This window comes from Saccostrea echinata, unplaced genomic scaffold (assembly GCF_033153115.1).
Source record: "Saccostrea echinata isolate AGI-Se365-2 ecotype Australia unplaced genomic scaffold, CSIRO_AGI_Sech_v1 ptg000054l, whole genome shotgun sequence".
In the NCBI taxonomy this organism is placed as follows: domain Eukaryota; kingdom Metazoa; phylum Mollusca; class Bivalvia; order Ostreida; family Ostreidae; genus Saccostrea; species Saccostrea echinata.
The window spans coordinates 50,690,276-50,707,100 of record NW_026889803.1 but is presented as its reverse complement, the minus strand read 5'-3'; the positions used below and the strand labels follow the sequence as shown (position 1 = coordinate 50,707,100).

The window sequence follows — 16,825 nt, the reverse complement described above, 5'->3', positions numbered from 1 at the left end:
TAAGTGTTACATTTATATTTAATATTACATCTGTATAAAACAACATTGTGATAATACCCTTGTTAAAAGTATAAAACAAGCAACTGACACGTGTGCCTGCTCAACACCAATAAATAGTCCAAGCACACCAATGTTTGCAATGAGTAGAAACACTCTCCAATATGTTTCATCAAGAATTAAAAGTTTTGAATTCTTTTGTTTATACGTTAACTTTTTTATTAATGTCATGGGGTGTTGGTAATCAAAGATAGTTTAAAATTTGAACATAACTTGCCAATTTTTAGTGCTTTAGTACAGCAAATTATTTAATTAGAATTTGATATTCAACTTTAACATATAAATACAATTCATTACTTAAATTATATGAAAATCTACTAGTTTTTCTAGAAACAGGAATGTAGAATGTTACCAAGGTTGGCCAATACATACCAAGTACTAGTATTTACACGATAGATACCCTTTGTCTATTGTAGCATGATTTGGGCCATATTAATTGTACATGTCCCAAATAAACATGAAATCAACATGTAAGTACAAACATATTTTGGCATAAATTCAACCTGTTATTCACAATGTTTGAAAATAAAACACTTACAAGACATGTTCAGCATTCTGACAGTTTTAAGCATTTTCCCTGATGCATTGACTTATTTTCTATAAATTTTTTCTATAAATTTCTTCTCATACATGTATGTCACATTAAATGGTCTACATGAGCACAACCAGTGATACATGGTCACATCACAATTAAATTTGTACATGAAGTATGTGGCATGTCTTCTTCACCCCAAGTTTACTTTTTACAAAAAGATACCAACATGTCATTATCTGCAGACATATTTCTGCTTATACACTCCATCATTATGACATTATTGTGTTGTTTTAGATATTCTTTTCATTACAATAGATATACTTTGTGTGACTGCAATAGAGAGAAATGAAGGCATAATATCCTGTCTTTACAGTGTAAAGTTTACACCAATGTATCATTAAAATACTTTGCGCATTTTGAATTTAAAAATGCAGATGTAGTGAAATACATTTACATGTATAGTCGGTCATATTTTAGAACTATACACATATTTAGTGGAAGATAAAAAACAAAGCAGGCAAACATGATTGCTAAAAATTTTTTTTTTTGAGCACACACCCTACATCTTGTAATTTATCTCCCTTTCATAACACTTAGAGATTGGACGTCTTAAGTTATGGAACTTGCGTCTAATCCCAATTGTTCATTTAAAAAAAAAAATCAAGATATGTTCAAGTAAAAATATGTCATTGCTATGGATACTGACAATTTCCTGCAAAATTTCAAAAGAATTTATCAGGGAATTATTGAGTCTTTTTTGCGATTAAATTACATTTGAGATTCTGAATTTCAGGGTACGTACTGTACCTAGCATTCTAAACCTTAAAAGATAAAAATTTGTTTGAGAATTATAGAAAAAAATTCTACAAAAAGAAAGAAAGATAAAACATGTATCAAATTTCTTAATGAAGTTGAAAAATGATACATCTAGTCAAGCTGCAATTTGGGGGAAAGTACAGATGTAAATTTCTAAAATTTTCTTGATGACTAGAACACCTTGTGGAAGAGAAAATCTAAAATCTTAAAGGACATTTATTTTATTTTTACAAGGTATAAGTTTCAAAGTATATATATTGGCCATATATATGCAATACAGGCATAGTATATTTGTCATTACTTAATCAAATATACATGTACCAATTCAACTTAAAAAAAATAAAACAGCATGTTTTAAAACTGCATGTCACAGAATTTAAAATTGATATCACATTTAAGAAAAAAATCTACAAAAATAAACTCAGCACACAACCTCAACTTATCTCTAGCAACAAGCCTGTCCTACTTCCCCAAAATGTCTAGAAAGCAGATGGGGTAATTTATTGGCAACGATAGTGGACCCAAAATACATAAAAACCAAAAACAGGCATCCATGGATAATCACCCACATTACATTTACTCCATTAACATCCTAAGTACGAAAAATGAGCTTTCTTTTTTTTATCATGTTATGTAAAAAATTGAAAATATAATTTTTTTTAACTCAGCTTTTTCATTTCTTATTGAGAAATTTAAAATTTCTATATTTACTGATGCCACAAGAGCATAATGCACATTGGTCCACATGACATATATGTAGTGAGCTTGAAAACAAAGGAAGCACTTTCAAACACTTGATATTCACATTCTAAAAATCACTTTGTAAAATACATAATTTTCTCTACTAAAATGGATGTGATATGAAATGATACAACACAATACAGTTTATCAACTTCAAATCCATGATATCATAAGCTTTCAACAGAAGAGGAGTAGTGTTGGGACTAGTTCACATAATCATTGAATTGATCTGTTTTACATTCTGCCTCCTTCAATGGACAAAAAAACCATAAAATAATAATAAAAATTTTATCACATCTTTAAACAGAAACTTCGAAGCTTGTGTCATACAGATTCTTTTTCTTGCTTTCACGATGTCTTCCCTTTTGTTTGTGGTGATGGGACCCCTGTGTATTTACAGGAGGTTTTTTGCTTTGTACATTAGAGTTCTTAATCCCCTGCTGGCTTTGTTCAACTAACTGACTCACTTCAAGTGCCTTTACAAAAGACATAGGTCTCTTAGCAGTTCTTGGATCCTCATCAAAGAACCCTCCCTGATTGTTTGGTAGAGTCTGACTCCTCCCTAGGGGGGAGGAGTCGAATGATCTGGAATTGTATCCAGAGGACACAGAAGAGTTCATCAAGGGTCTCCTATCTACACTGTCTAAAGAGCCCTCGGCACTGGCAGTTCTCTCCCTTCTGTGTCCATTCTGCTGACTGTAGTACTGGGGTTTACCGTACCCTGGAGATTCTCGGGAACTATATTGAGGTTGTGAAGATCTAGTCATTTGACGTGATTGGCCATTGATACTCCTGTCTGTGCCTGGACTATTTAAAATATTTCTGGGAGGGGGAGTATATTTTGAAGGGGATCCCATAAGGGATTCCTCGGGAAGAGCCATAGGAGCTATCCCATCCTGTAATCTTCCTCGTCTGCCTCTTTGGGGTGACTGTTCTACACGAGGCTGATGAATAACAGGTGGTCCACGAGATGTTCTATCAGCTTGGTAATTACTTGATGATGATGAGACTGGCTTTGACTGTGAAGTGTCAAAAAGATTTGTATAAGAATCAGACCTCCGATTTTCATGGATTTCAGAGCCTTCCGATTGGCTACTTCCCTGGCTATGTAGGTCGTCTTGGTGATCCGACAAAAGTGGAGTGCGAGGGGCCTACACAACGAATAAAATGGGAGACAATTTCAGTTACGATACTGATGCTAAGACACCACAACATATGGCAATATCAGTTGATTAGGACTGGTGGTCGATTATGAGTATGTGTTAGGTTGAAGAGGTATGCCATGCGATATAACACTTGTTACCTATGTGTTGACTACAGGATTGTAGTTACACCCTGCAAGAGAGCCAGAAAGACACACTCAGAAATTAGTGCCAGATAATGGAGAATTTTCAAAGTATTATGACGGTCTCTTCTATCACTTTATTTTGTCTTTGAAAATTCCACATTTTGAAAAGAATTCATGACAAAGTGCTTATGTTCTAAAAATTATCATATATCTTCTAAGAAATTATTCAAATTGAACAAAGGACATTCCAAGGTAAAAGCCCAGTCTGACCTCTTTTTTTTGGGGGGGGGGAGGTCTTGAAGAACAATGTATTAGTTTAAGATTAAAAATACACATGCTGTCTACAGGGTAAATGGCAAGTTTTATTACACAAAAAAAAATGGTCAAGGCAAGATTGCAGAATTGCTAGAATTGTTCAAAAATATTTCACAACCTTGTGATATATCCTGCTAATTTTCAATGTTAATAAAAGAATTCAACAAAGGCAATTTCTTGAGTTAGAAACTTTTAATTTTTTTTTTTTTTATCTAAAGTCAAATTAGGGTCAGATGAGGTCAATTCCATATCTTTTTCTTTAAGCACAGCACTTTGTCATATTAAGTGTAAGCATCCAAAATTAATACTAAAGAAGCTCTAGATATAGTGTATATTAGAATTATTTTATGTATATGTAGTAATATTTGAAAAATTCATCAATTCATTGATATCGATAAATTGATAATCTATGTGTATAATTAGATTCATGCTTGAATAACTGTAATGCACAAATCAAATATTGCTACATCACATTCCACGAGTGACAAGTGAGAATAAATACAAATATTTGGGTTTCAAAGTTTAAGATGAAGCATCATCTTTCTGCATCAAATGTTACACACAAGAAATGAAAGTAATAAGCAAACCCCTCTATTATTTTTTAAGTTTTTTTTTTTTTTAAATAAAAAGTAGTTTCTAATTTTTCGAGTGTTGATCAGCAGTGATGCTCAACATCTTTCTTTGGAAATGCACACATGCTATCCTTTTACCTATAGGAGCAAGCATTTGTAACACATGTACTGTAAATCACTTTTTATTCACAAGAACTTTATCTTCGAGTAATTACTTAAGATGGTCTGCCCCAAATATTTCATTCTGGCATATATAAGTATTATTAAAGATTATATAGAGCAATGACCGAAATTCGTGAAAATGTTGTCAAGCTTACAAATACCAATAATCTCACAAAAATAAGGTGTCATGAACATTAAGTGATCTATAGTACAGTGTATATATGTTAGTAAAATAGAAAATAATATGAGAGTTTGGTCTTCATTTTCTTATTTTCATAGTTTGACTGTCTAATTATACTTTCAAATTTATAGGTTTGCCATTTGATATTAATTCTTATATATTTCTTTTTATTCTAAAGACTTAACAATTAACATATTGTGTATATCTAAATATTCACCATACTTATACATATGCAAGAAATCATACTTTTCTACATTTTCTTCTTGGTACATGTATGTATGTACTAATAAATAGGAACAGATGCCTTGCATTATGAAAACAGCCTAAAGGTTTTGAAAGACAAATAATCTAACAAATGAAACTTTTTTGCCTCCACATATAGTAATATTCTACAAAAGTTATTTATGAATCATGACCTTGTGATCTGTTAACCTAGTGAAAATCACAAATAGCAGCAGCTAAAACTGGATTCAGTTCTACAAGCAGTGAGCAACAATAGTAATACCCTCAACTTTGATGATTGCCATATTTAGATGATTAAATCGGATTCCTAATCAGTATCTATGGGCTATTCCACATACATGTCAGGTATGGGGAAATAATAACAGGGGGGAAAAAAGGTGTGAATGAAAATCAAAATAAGACACCAACAGAAAAAAAAGAAAATAAAACTTGGATTTCTTTATTAGTGAACAGGGTGCAGTGAATGTTTATGGAATAGCCCATCACTAATGTAATTCCTGGTAAAAATTGGCTTGTGATTAACTGAAGAATACACTACTGTGTTCAGGGGGAGTAACTGTGCACATCCACAAAGAGACTAAGTGGAAAACCAAGACCAACCTGTCACATATAAGGTACATGTGTTCTTAGAATGAGTTAAATAAATTTCTGTCATATCTAAGATACAATACATGTGTTTATAAATGAATGTATCACTCTTAATGTTCATAATAAAAATATTTATAGGCAATATACATAATACATAATTCAGCTATATAAAAGAGAGTGTATTCAATGCTGTTTCAATGCATGACCACAGTTTATTCAATTTCTTGTTTTTCTTTTTTTCTTTCTTTCTTTTTTTTAAACTTTTAATTGGTCTCAATAATACCTTTAAAGCAATTTTAACTAGAACTGTCCAATAGGGACAAATACCCCCCGCTGGGTTTTTCAGAGAAAGTACCAAATCACTAATGTTTTCTAGATGTGAGAGGTGTTCACAATTTCCTTAAACATTTCCAGTGAAAATTTAATTACTCATTATATTTTTTATATGTCCGTCTTAAGACGGGACGTATTATGTTATAGCGTTCATGTCCCTCCCTCCGTCTGTTAGATTTTTCATGTCCGGCTTATTATTTAGTCTTATTTTTTTCACTATGTTCTTTACAGCAATCTGTAACAAGAAAAATTCCACCTCTCCCATGGGTGTAATGATCAGGCACTGGTCAAGGAAAATTTTGATAGCAGAAAATTGCATGTCAAATTAGAGATAAATTAATGAGTTTAGTGTGAGGTGATAACTGGTAGAGCATCTCTGATCAAGCAGGTGTTATCTACATCTCTTGGGAAATGGGCAAAAGGAATCAGTCTCTTAATTAATTGCTTGTGTTGTATTGAATTGTTCTTGTTGGCTAGTCTTACTTTCAAGATAAATTTGATGTAATTAAAACTAATTTGATATTGTTTATAATAATTAAAACTTATACGATATTGTATAATATAATTTAAACTAATTATTTATTGTACATTTTTTATTTGAATTTTTATATCTTTACAACAAATTGCAGACTGCCTTGTCTCACTAAGATGTCATTCGACCAATTGAATCTAAACTGTTTATGATAATTTAACAATATTTGATGGGCGTGTAATGCTGTGGTGGGGCACTTTATTTTAATGAATGAAACTAAGGTGCAGCCTAATAAAATATCAACACTAATAATTACAGTGTTTTTTATTACATTGAAAAAATAGTTTGCAACTATCTGTCATCTTTGTGAGACATGACACTCTGCAAATTGATTGTTGAAAAAAAAAATATCATAATTAATTATACAAAATCAAATTGATTTTAATACCTTTATATCAAACTCATTTTAAAAATAAAAGGCTGGTTTTAGTAACTATGTATTTTGACAGACATAAATAACAATTAAGAGACTTAGACAACAGAGATCTTTATTTCTTTCTGCCCAATTCCCAGGAGATATAGATAAGACCTGCCTGATCAGAGATGCCCTAACAGCTTCCCACACTGAACTCATTAATTAATCTTTAACTGGATGCATGTCCACTCATTACTCCCAAGGGACAAATGGATTTACACTATCTGCTGTGTAATGTAAAAACTGTTTTTAATACTTTGTGGGGTTTTTTTTTAGTTCTAATGAGTAGTTTTAAGCTGTAGTTCACATTTTTGTACAGATGTTCTAGATTCTATGTCTCAAACCTTAGACATGAACCCGAAATGACTAAGTCAATAAAAATTTAAAAAAGACACCTGTAAAATGCAGAAAAATTATCAAATAATGTTGAAAATACCAGGTGCACATCTTCATATGGTAAATAATAAGTGTACAAATTTTCATACAAATCTATGCAATAGTTTCTGGGAACAGATCCAGACAAAACCACATAATAAAAATGAAAAAACACCTGTAAAATGCAGAAAAATTACCCAATCATAATGAAAATACCAGGTGCACACCTTCATATGACGAATAATAAGTGTACAAATTTTCAGACAAATCCTTCCAACAGTTTCCAAGAAATGGTCAGGACAAAATCTCGTCTACAGACAGACGGACAGACGGACAGACAGACGGACAGACAGACGGACATGCTGATTCCAATATACCCCCCCTAAACTTCGTTTGCGGGGGGTATAATAAAAGGTAACATCAATATGTTCAGTATTTGTTACTTAAATATTGTAGTCATGTGTGATACAAGTCATGTACCATCTGAAAGTAGGTTTAATGAACATGCTTAACAATAAATAAATTATAAATAAGGTATTGAAAGATGAGTCTATATGGTTAATAAAGACCACCAATCCACTTAATAAAATATTTGATTGAAACTGAAAAATAGAAAAAAAATATTAAAGTTAACACAAATAGAACAACAATTTATATTATTACTTGTTTAAATCAACAAAGTTGTCTGATACTCAGAAAACTATTAAAATGTTTTCAGGATATATTAATAAATATTGAAATATATGGAGAAGGTGACAATTCTGAATCAGTCAGGGTAACCATTTTCTACTTTATCTGATTTTTAGCCGGGCTTATTGCTCAAAGAGCAATTGCCGGCTATTGTCAGCCTGTTCAATGCAGGAAGTGTTGACCCCATAGTCGCCAAATTAAAGTTACGTGTAAAAATATAGTACTTACTCTCAACCACTTTTAAGATAATACAAATGCTAAATAAAGCAACAAAAATGAAACGAAGTTTTATCTATACAAATAAACATCAGTAGTAATGACTTTGAAAACTTCAGTCCAAAGTCAAACACCATAGTTCATCTGCGTAATGTTTTTTAATAGTCAATGTTGTCGTAGCCTAGTTCTCTACAAAGATGGAGAAAAGCAGGAGAGGGAACCAGATACATACGACTCTGACCCTGATAAATTCGGAGTGTGGTTTTAGGTCCCAAAAACTAATTGGTTTATCATTTATTTTGATATTTTAAAATAAATTTTACATAAGATTTTTAACAATTTTTTCAAATAAGTTAAGATGTCATTGAACCCTTATTTTTATTATTATTATTATTATTATTATTATTATTATTATAATTGTTTGTACATATTCTTCCAATGTCTGCAGAGCTCATTATTTAGCTGTTAATACAATGTACAGGTATGGCTCATGTAAAAAAAAAAAAAAAACAGCTTTGTAAACAAGCATTCTGAGAGTATTGCATTAGCAATAATAGTCCCCTACCGGCAAGTGTAATCTGGTTCCGTTCCCGTTAAAAATTGAAAATGCCATAATTCCGTCAAAAATTAATGAAGCAGGACGAAATGCAAACTTGATCTATAACTAATCAAGGTAAAGCTACACACCAAAAATCAGCTCAATATCTACAAGCGTTTAGAAGAAAATTGCAGAAAACCCGTAAAAATTGAAAAGGTCGTAATTCCGTCAAAAATCAATGAAGCGGAACGAAATGCAAACTTGATCTGTAACTCATCAAGATACACTCACATACCAAAAATCAGCTCAATATCTGCAAGCGTTTAGGGAAAAAGTGCGGAAAACCAAGTGGGACAGACTGACAGAGGGACAGACAGCTAGACGGACGGACAGACAGACAGACGGACGGATAGACTCAGAGGAAACCTATAGTCCCCTCCGGTTTCACCGGTAGGGGACTAATAAGCCCGGCTCTCTGTACTCCTAAGTACTTTGATTCTTACTGTACATAGAGGAAATTCAAATCAGATCTTATTGAAATTAAATGCTTTGATCCCCTCAGGAAGATGCTACGGCATTCATATCATAATATTCTGCTTTAGTTCATCTCAGATAGACCTTTTTACCTAACTTTAAAAGCCAAAGAAATTGCAATAAAAATCAGAGATAACCAATATAAATCAGTCTTACACAGACAATTTGTTTTCATTTGAGAGAGATCATCCAGCATGCTGTGGATTTTTGTAATATTAAGGAGGAATGCTACACCAAAACTCTATTTTATTAATGGATCTGTCAGACAGTTCTTCTTGAATATAGTTTCATCATGGAAAGATTGATATTAGCTCTTTTAAAATTTACTGAAACCTGAAAAACTTGACAGTTTGCAAAGTCCTTTTAACACAAGCAATCAAATGTCATTATAATCAACTGGGATTTGTCAATCAATACTATATTCGTTACTCCCATTGGTTCTCAGAATGTCCTAGTAACCATAATGGGGGTTAAAGGATGCTGATTGCAAGATCAAAGGTCACGCTGAGATGAATCCACATGAGATAATGTTAGATCCTTCAGAGTGGCAATCTAATGGTACATTTAAATCATTCCGATTTTTATTAAGACACTGTAAATTGGACTTTCTTAATAGTTTTAGAGTATCATCACTTTCCTGACAATAAGATAACATTAATACAACTTCTGTATGTCATTTTAAAAATTAAGAGACATGTTGACAACATGTATATTTCAATAAAGCCATTATCAAATTGAAAACACAAAAATAATTTTGAAAAACTGTGTATGTAGTCTTCATCTCAAAAGGTTTTATTGTATAATTTACCTATTAAGTTCATATTCTTTTAATATTTTGAATGAGATGATGGAGACACAGTTTTTATTTTCTAATAAAAGGGCACATATATAAAACAACAACAGGACTGTACATTGCTAACATAAATCCTTACATTCTGGTTCACCACAGCTGTGTTTCTTTTTACCCCATTAGTACTAGCATCTGTGTACAACTTAATTTCTTTATTGGCAGATGTATACTTCACTTTTGTAGCATCTATTGACAGTGTTCTATGTTTAGGCACATATGATGATAATCTGAAATAATTGAAATTTAGAATTAGGCCATATTAAAACATTTTTGGTTTAATGTACTCCGACCCACATCTTTTCAAAGTGGGTAGGTAATTTTTTTAATTATCTTAGAACACATTGATAATTGTCAGACTTTGAAATTTATTGGTGTTTTCATTACAATGTAAACACAGGACAGCTAGACAGATTTTGTATTTTATATATATTGCTGTAAAAACATTCTACCCAAATATTGTCTTTGAAAAATGATAAACCTAAACTTTAAAAATGATAAGGACAATCTGTATTTCCCTGGGAAAAAAAGTTTAAAGCACTAAAAAAAATATCAGGCAGGTGTGATTTTGATGGGTCGGTTGGGATACATCAAACAAATCATATCTAATTTTTTGTTAGCCTTAAATACTCCCTTCACAACAAATATATCACTTTTTGAAACTTGACCAATTTGACTCTATATCACCTACATTTTATGTAAGTCACTTCAACCTCAAAGCTTTCCAATGAAAGACATCAGGCATAATTTTCACAAGCAAATCAATGTTCTTAAAAATATTTAATATTATTTGCAATGCAGTTTCCTATTTCATAAGCTCTTTCAAAGTCTTGCATTGTTTCATGACCATAAATATCCATGAGCTGGAGTTGCTTGTAAATCTTGTGGCTATTTCTAACATGTGTATAGACTCATAAAAGCACCACATTAACACAAGGATGAGGCCAAATAAAAAAATATGTGTGGTTCCGGTTACACCTCCAAACAAATTAGGGTAGGTAGGTAGGTTTTTTTTTTTTTTTTTTAATATAATAAACGTCGAAAATATCATTGAATGTTCTTGAATTAACTATTGGTGAGATAATACTATTGCTTTCTTTCAAGTGGTGACAAAACACTTATACTGCATGTTGAAACGATGTTGTCAAAGAAGGCCACCATTGCTGAAACTAAAACTAATACCGGAGCCAATGATGGAAATCGGGGAAAATTCTGGAAATTTGAAAATTGTCAAAAAAAAAAAGTTTAGGGTCGGGGGTATAAAATAGGGACGGTCCGGTAACCGGAACCACACATATTTTTTTATTTGGCCTGAGGTATATTGACCTTTGTCCTTACAATCTGACCAAGTGTTAAATGCATTGGCATTATTTTTTGAAAATACAAATACAAATTACTTACTTAGGCCACATAGGACCACATAAGGTATATTTACAATTCAAGCAGCATCCCCTGGTGAAAGGATTGTGCCCTCCTTTAAACCTCCCAGTGACCTGGAATTAATGTTACAGTCTATCTAAATCATCATCTGTTATAGATTGTGTTGGCACAAATTTTCAAATTTATGGAATGTCATGAGTGACAAACTGACCTGTTCATTTGTGGTTCTTCCCCTTGAAACCAACACAACATGAAATCCAGTCAATCCTGACACAGGAAAAATTAGTAATCCAATAATTATCATATTAATTAATCTAATACTGATTAAGGAAATTCAAGTATCAATTCTGTGCACTAATTCTCCCCCCTTTATTTGCAATAGTGGTTCAATCCAAACAACATCTGTCCATTATTAAATTATTGATGAAATTTATGCAGATATGAAATCAATAAAAAAAAGTTTTGAGTGATGACGTCAATCCATTGATGTCAAATTAGAACATGAAAAACTTCCTGAAGAACTACTAATTAATACAACTAAAGTGACATTCATACATCGTCAATATGGCATAATCATACTGACTGAATTCATAGCAAAAAGGATACGCTACTATATTGCCAACAGTTTTCAAATTATCTTTATGTCTAAGCACATAAAGCAAGCAGAATGAAAATACACTAATCATGTGAATGCATAATGAACACAAGAAAAGGAAGAAATATCTGTAGTTCCTTCGTCCTATACAGTTGTTCACCCAAGGACAATGGTGATCAAATGTCTGTAATGTAAAACAAGTTTACTTTAGAAAATTGTCACTTTCACAATACTTAATGACTCATTTCTAAAGACATGAAAGATAATTTTAGCATTTATTTGAGATGGTTAAATCTGGTGATTCTTCACACTAGAAGTTTTAAACATTGTAGAATGCATTTATCATTCTTAAAACACGGAAATATTAAAGTAAGGAAAATGAGTTTGACAAGTTCAGTCTAATAATTAAAAAAAATGACTTGTGTGAGTTATATCCTGGGTTCTTACCTCTATACATTTATTACACACACTACAATGAGAACACCTAGGTGGTCTGTAGAATTGACATGTGGTACACCACTTCATTCTCACTGCTATACCATTTATTTCTACTGGCTTATATAGAGGTGCTCGAAAATCATCATCTTTTACTTCATCTTCATGTGCTGTAAAGTAGAAAACTGTGTCTGAATATTGAATTGTATCAACAGTTCTGAATATTTGAATTGTATCATTCTAATGAAATATTTCTGATAAGTTTTGTATACATGATTATTAAATATTTTAGAGTTATTTAAATATTTTAGAGTTAAATACATTATGGAAAACAAGATTATTTTCAACAGAATATGTCTTAGCTGTTTGAACGTGACATTACAAATATGATAATTTTTCAGAATCGGATAAAAACTAAAATCAAACAACATTTTTTGCAGTAGTTTTCCCAGGGATTATCCATATGGGGTCTGGTCCCTTGGAATTGGGAAGTTTACAACGATTTATCAAAAACTGGGAAATTTTTATATGCTATTGTAAGACTAAATTTCTACAAGTGCATCAGAAAAAAATTTTAAAATTGAACCATTTGAGCAATAAAAATTGTCATTCACATATCATTTGTTGTGAGTTCCATTCCCATACCTTTGTAAGAATTCCGATCCTGGTCAAATTTTAAACGTAAATAATTTAGGGAAAAATTGAGGTGGAATTTTGGGAAAAATGTAGGGTTTTGCGATTGGGAATGGGGCCAAAATTCAGCCCTACATGGGGCAGTGGGAAATCCCTGTTTCCAGTCAGAAAATAAAAATTAAATAAAAAAATCTTGGGCAAGAAAATATTCATAACAAATATCACATGTCCATGTAAATTTAGTATTTTTCTATGCATATCTTTTGATCCAAAATGTCTAACACTGTAAATTTTACAAAATGCTGGAAAAAGCTCCTCATATATAAACAATATCTACACCATCTTAGGATTACAAATGAATCTAAACTTGCTAAAATATATGTATTTGTTTAAACTGATTGATAGAAACTTACAAAATGTACCTTAACCAAATGTAATACAAAACAGCAAAATTTACCTCTGGGATAATATCCTGGGTCCATAAAAGTAGCAAGTCCAAAGTTGAGTATGACGAACAAGGTAAGAATCCCCTCGTATATTGGAATTGCTAATGTGTACAAAATGGACAAGTCTACTAAGGCTGGACATCTACAATAAACAAAAGATAGCAAAAAATGTAAACTATATATGAAGTATAGCTACATTTATAGACACATTTAAACCCCCAAAATGAGCAAAACTGTTATTTAAAAAAAATCAAAAGACGGGCTTTAAAATATTAACCCACCCCCCACCCCCCATCAAACTGTGTAAACACTCTGTTTTGCAAGTGTGTGAAGTGTATAATGCTGATAGTCCATTGGTACGTCATCAATATCTAACAGTAGTGAATCAATCTTTTTCTGTTTGCTCCTTTCATGGAGCATTTATTTTTTTTTAAAAGAAAGTGATGTCTTGTTAGTTTAATTGATTTATTAAAATATAGATAAATTTAGACCCTGTTCCACTGAAAGCAAAAACAAATTATTTCCACCAACTGAAATTCAATATATTGGCATCCATCTTAGTTAAGGCTGTTTTATACCTAGTAGCTTTTTCATAATACTCTGTATCGTTACTGGCAAGAGAAGTAAACTTTAAAAATTTTTGTAAAATATTAGATTGTGTTTCCCCAGTCAAAACATGCCCCTTATTAGCCATATTTTTTTTATAGATTTTGCTGAATGTTAGTAATTATTTGCTAAGGCCAACATTTTTTTATGACAAGATAGAGTATTTGAAAACTTTATTTGCATGTATTTTATCCATTTGAGTAAGCAAAGGCAATTTTTCTTTTCTATTACTTCATTGTCTTTGAAGATTTTTGCTGAATAAAAAAGGCATGCTCCCTATATTAAAATGATTTAGTTAATTTCAAAATACATCCTCCTTTATGTTATATAATTTTCTCAAAGTCCAAAAATCATTTTTCATCAGTGTATAGAGGATCCTTAAATAATTTTAAATACATGCTTTAGCATTCATTAATGAGTCATCCCAGTTGATGTGAAAAACTGAATACATGTATCAAAAAACAAATTTTAATACCAACCAGAAGTCTCTGATGAGACTGTAGCTCTACTGCTTGTACGTATAACAAAGGAAGAGAAAAGTAGCACTTGGATTTGAAACTTTGCAACAGCAATAAATAAAATTATGTATCTTAAAGTGGTCTACTTGAGTGCCAAGTTATATTGAAATCAAACCAAAACTAAATTACATATCTCAGTGTAGTCTACTTGTATGCCAAATTATATTGAAATCAGACCAGAATTGTAGCAGGAGTAGCATTTTAAAGTAATTTCACAATTTTTTTTTTCAGTAACCATGGCAACATTGTTCATTAAAATCAAAAATTGATGTACAAAATTATGTATCTTAGTGTAGTCTACTTGTATGCCAAATTATATTGAAATTAGACCAAAACTGTAGGAGGAGTAGTGTTTTTAAAGTATTTCACAGAAATTTTTATTTTCAGTAACCATGGCAAATAAAATAAATAAAAACAACAGATTACTTTTATTAGAAAACAAACTTATTACTGAGAATAAAAGCAATTTAAAAATTTTTAGTGTTGTGACATTTTGGGCAAATAAACATGGCACTGAAAGAGTTGCCTATCCCATTAGTATATACATCCCTGTACACACCAATGTTAGATTTATTTATTTGAAAGAAACTACTAAGTTGATTTCTATATATAAAATCTCCAAATATTTTCAATTTAGAATTAAAAGCTCTGATTCAATTCAATGATTGATTATAAATTTTCACTGATTCTTAAACACTACTTGTAAGCATGATGAGGTGCGTGTGGTAGCTAGCGACTAGGGCTGGTATGATATATCGAGATATCGATTCTGTGTGAGGATGATATGCATATTCATACCTAAGAAGAAATATTGATTCAGAAATATCGCCCCCAAAAATATGACATGTTTTTCTTTGTTTGCTTAACATTTTGGGCTAAATATATAAAATAAATATGCTAAATATAAATATAAAATACATAATAATTAACACCACTTTTGTAAAATAATTTTGTTTTACAACAGATATACAACTTCTTTGAATAAATTACTCTTATTTGTGAAGAAATGTTTTGTTCATTTCAATAAAAAAAACAACAAAGATTTACCAATTCAACATATCATGATACATATCGTATTGTGGCTCAAATATTGTGATATGTATCGATATAGAAAAAGTTGTATCGTCCCAGCCATACTAGCGACTAATCTCTGTGAGATTCGTCAATATAAAAAAATTTTGTACTTTGTTCTACTATGGTTTGGTATAGAAACAAACCATAGTACGAAGTTTTTTGAAACATAGTACATACTATTTATGATTTTGACTGAAACTCTTCGGCCTCAGAGAATTAAATGTATATGACGATGCTATGAAATATCAACAACTTTTGGTTGGATTTGAACAAAATTTTTAGCCCTGACAAATCTTGCCCAGATAAGCTAGCGACTAAGAGTGTGCTTTTTGGGGGAAAGAACATGGCAATGAGGAAGGTGGATGTGTAAAGTTTCATCTTCCATATCCTAGCTACAATGGTGTTTACTTTTAGAGGTTTCAGGTTAATTCGGACTGCAGCGTCCCGTAAATATTACTTGGATATCTAGTACATGATGTTGAACTTTTTAATTTCATCGCAATAATTTTAAAAATATTTTTATAGTACATTAGCAGCCATTGAATTTTTTTACAAATGTTGTGCATCGAGTTCGGCTTACGGAACTGTGAGTATTGAGTCTATGGTTGTGGCTTGTTTTCAGAGACTTATACTTAGCATTCAACTTCAAGCTTACAATGGTGGTTGACTTTATACACAACATATGGTTTAAAGCGCTAGGTAGCGCATAAATGTGAAGTTCGAGGACGCTACCACACTGGAAACGAAAAGTCATAAAAAAAAAATCTAGATCCATTTTCAAAGCCGGGGTATGTTAAGCTCATAGGATTTCAAAACCCCGGAAAATTAAATTTCAAACATACACAAAAACAAAGAAGAGAGCTGTGGTTCCAAGGGTCAAACCCCAGGCACATATTGCAGGAATGAGTCTACTCGACATTATATTCCCTGGTAACCTCTACTTTTCATAACTGCTGAAGTTCACAGTGTAAATTCAAGTCTTTCGGCACTAAAAACTGTTTGGTATCCTCCATTGACCTCATAACGCAAGCACCTATGCTTCATTAAAAAAAAATAGTTCGCGAAATTTGATAATTTTTGAATGTAAGTCACCATGCATGTTATTTAAATACAGATATAATGAATTATTGAATAAAAGCTTTTCACAATAAATCAAACAA

The 16,825-nt window shown here is 31.6% G+C and overlaps 1 protein-coding gene across 1 annotated transcript; it reads right to left on the bottom strand.

The window, feature by feature from the left end:
* Positions 1-16,687, bottom strand: LOC133172481 (palmitoyltransferase ZDHHC8B-like). The gene is made up of 8 exons (XM_061307367.1): positions 16,508-16,687; positions 13,479-13,609; positions 12,401-12,558; positions 11,965-12,137; positions 11,570-11,672; positions 11,380-11,471; positions 10,064-10,208; positions 1-3,300 (listed from the first exon to the last, which is right to left on the bottom strand). Exons 1-8 carry the CDS (start codon positions 16,582-16,584, stop codon positions 2,449-2,451), a joined length of 1,731 nt encoding a protein of 576 aa, XP_061163351.1. The 5' UTR covers positions 16,585-16,687; the 3' UTR covers positions 1-2,448.
* Between the last annotated feature and the right edge of the window lie 138 nt (positions 16,688-16,825).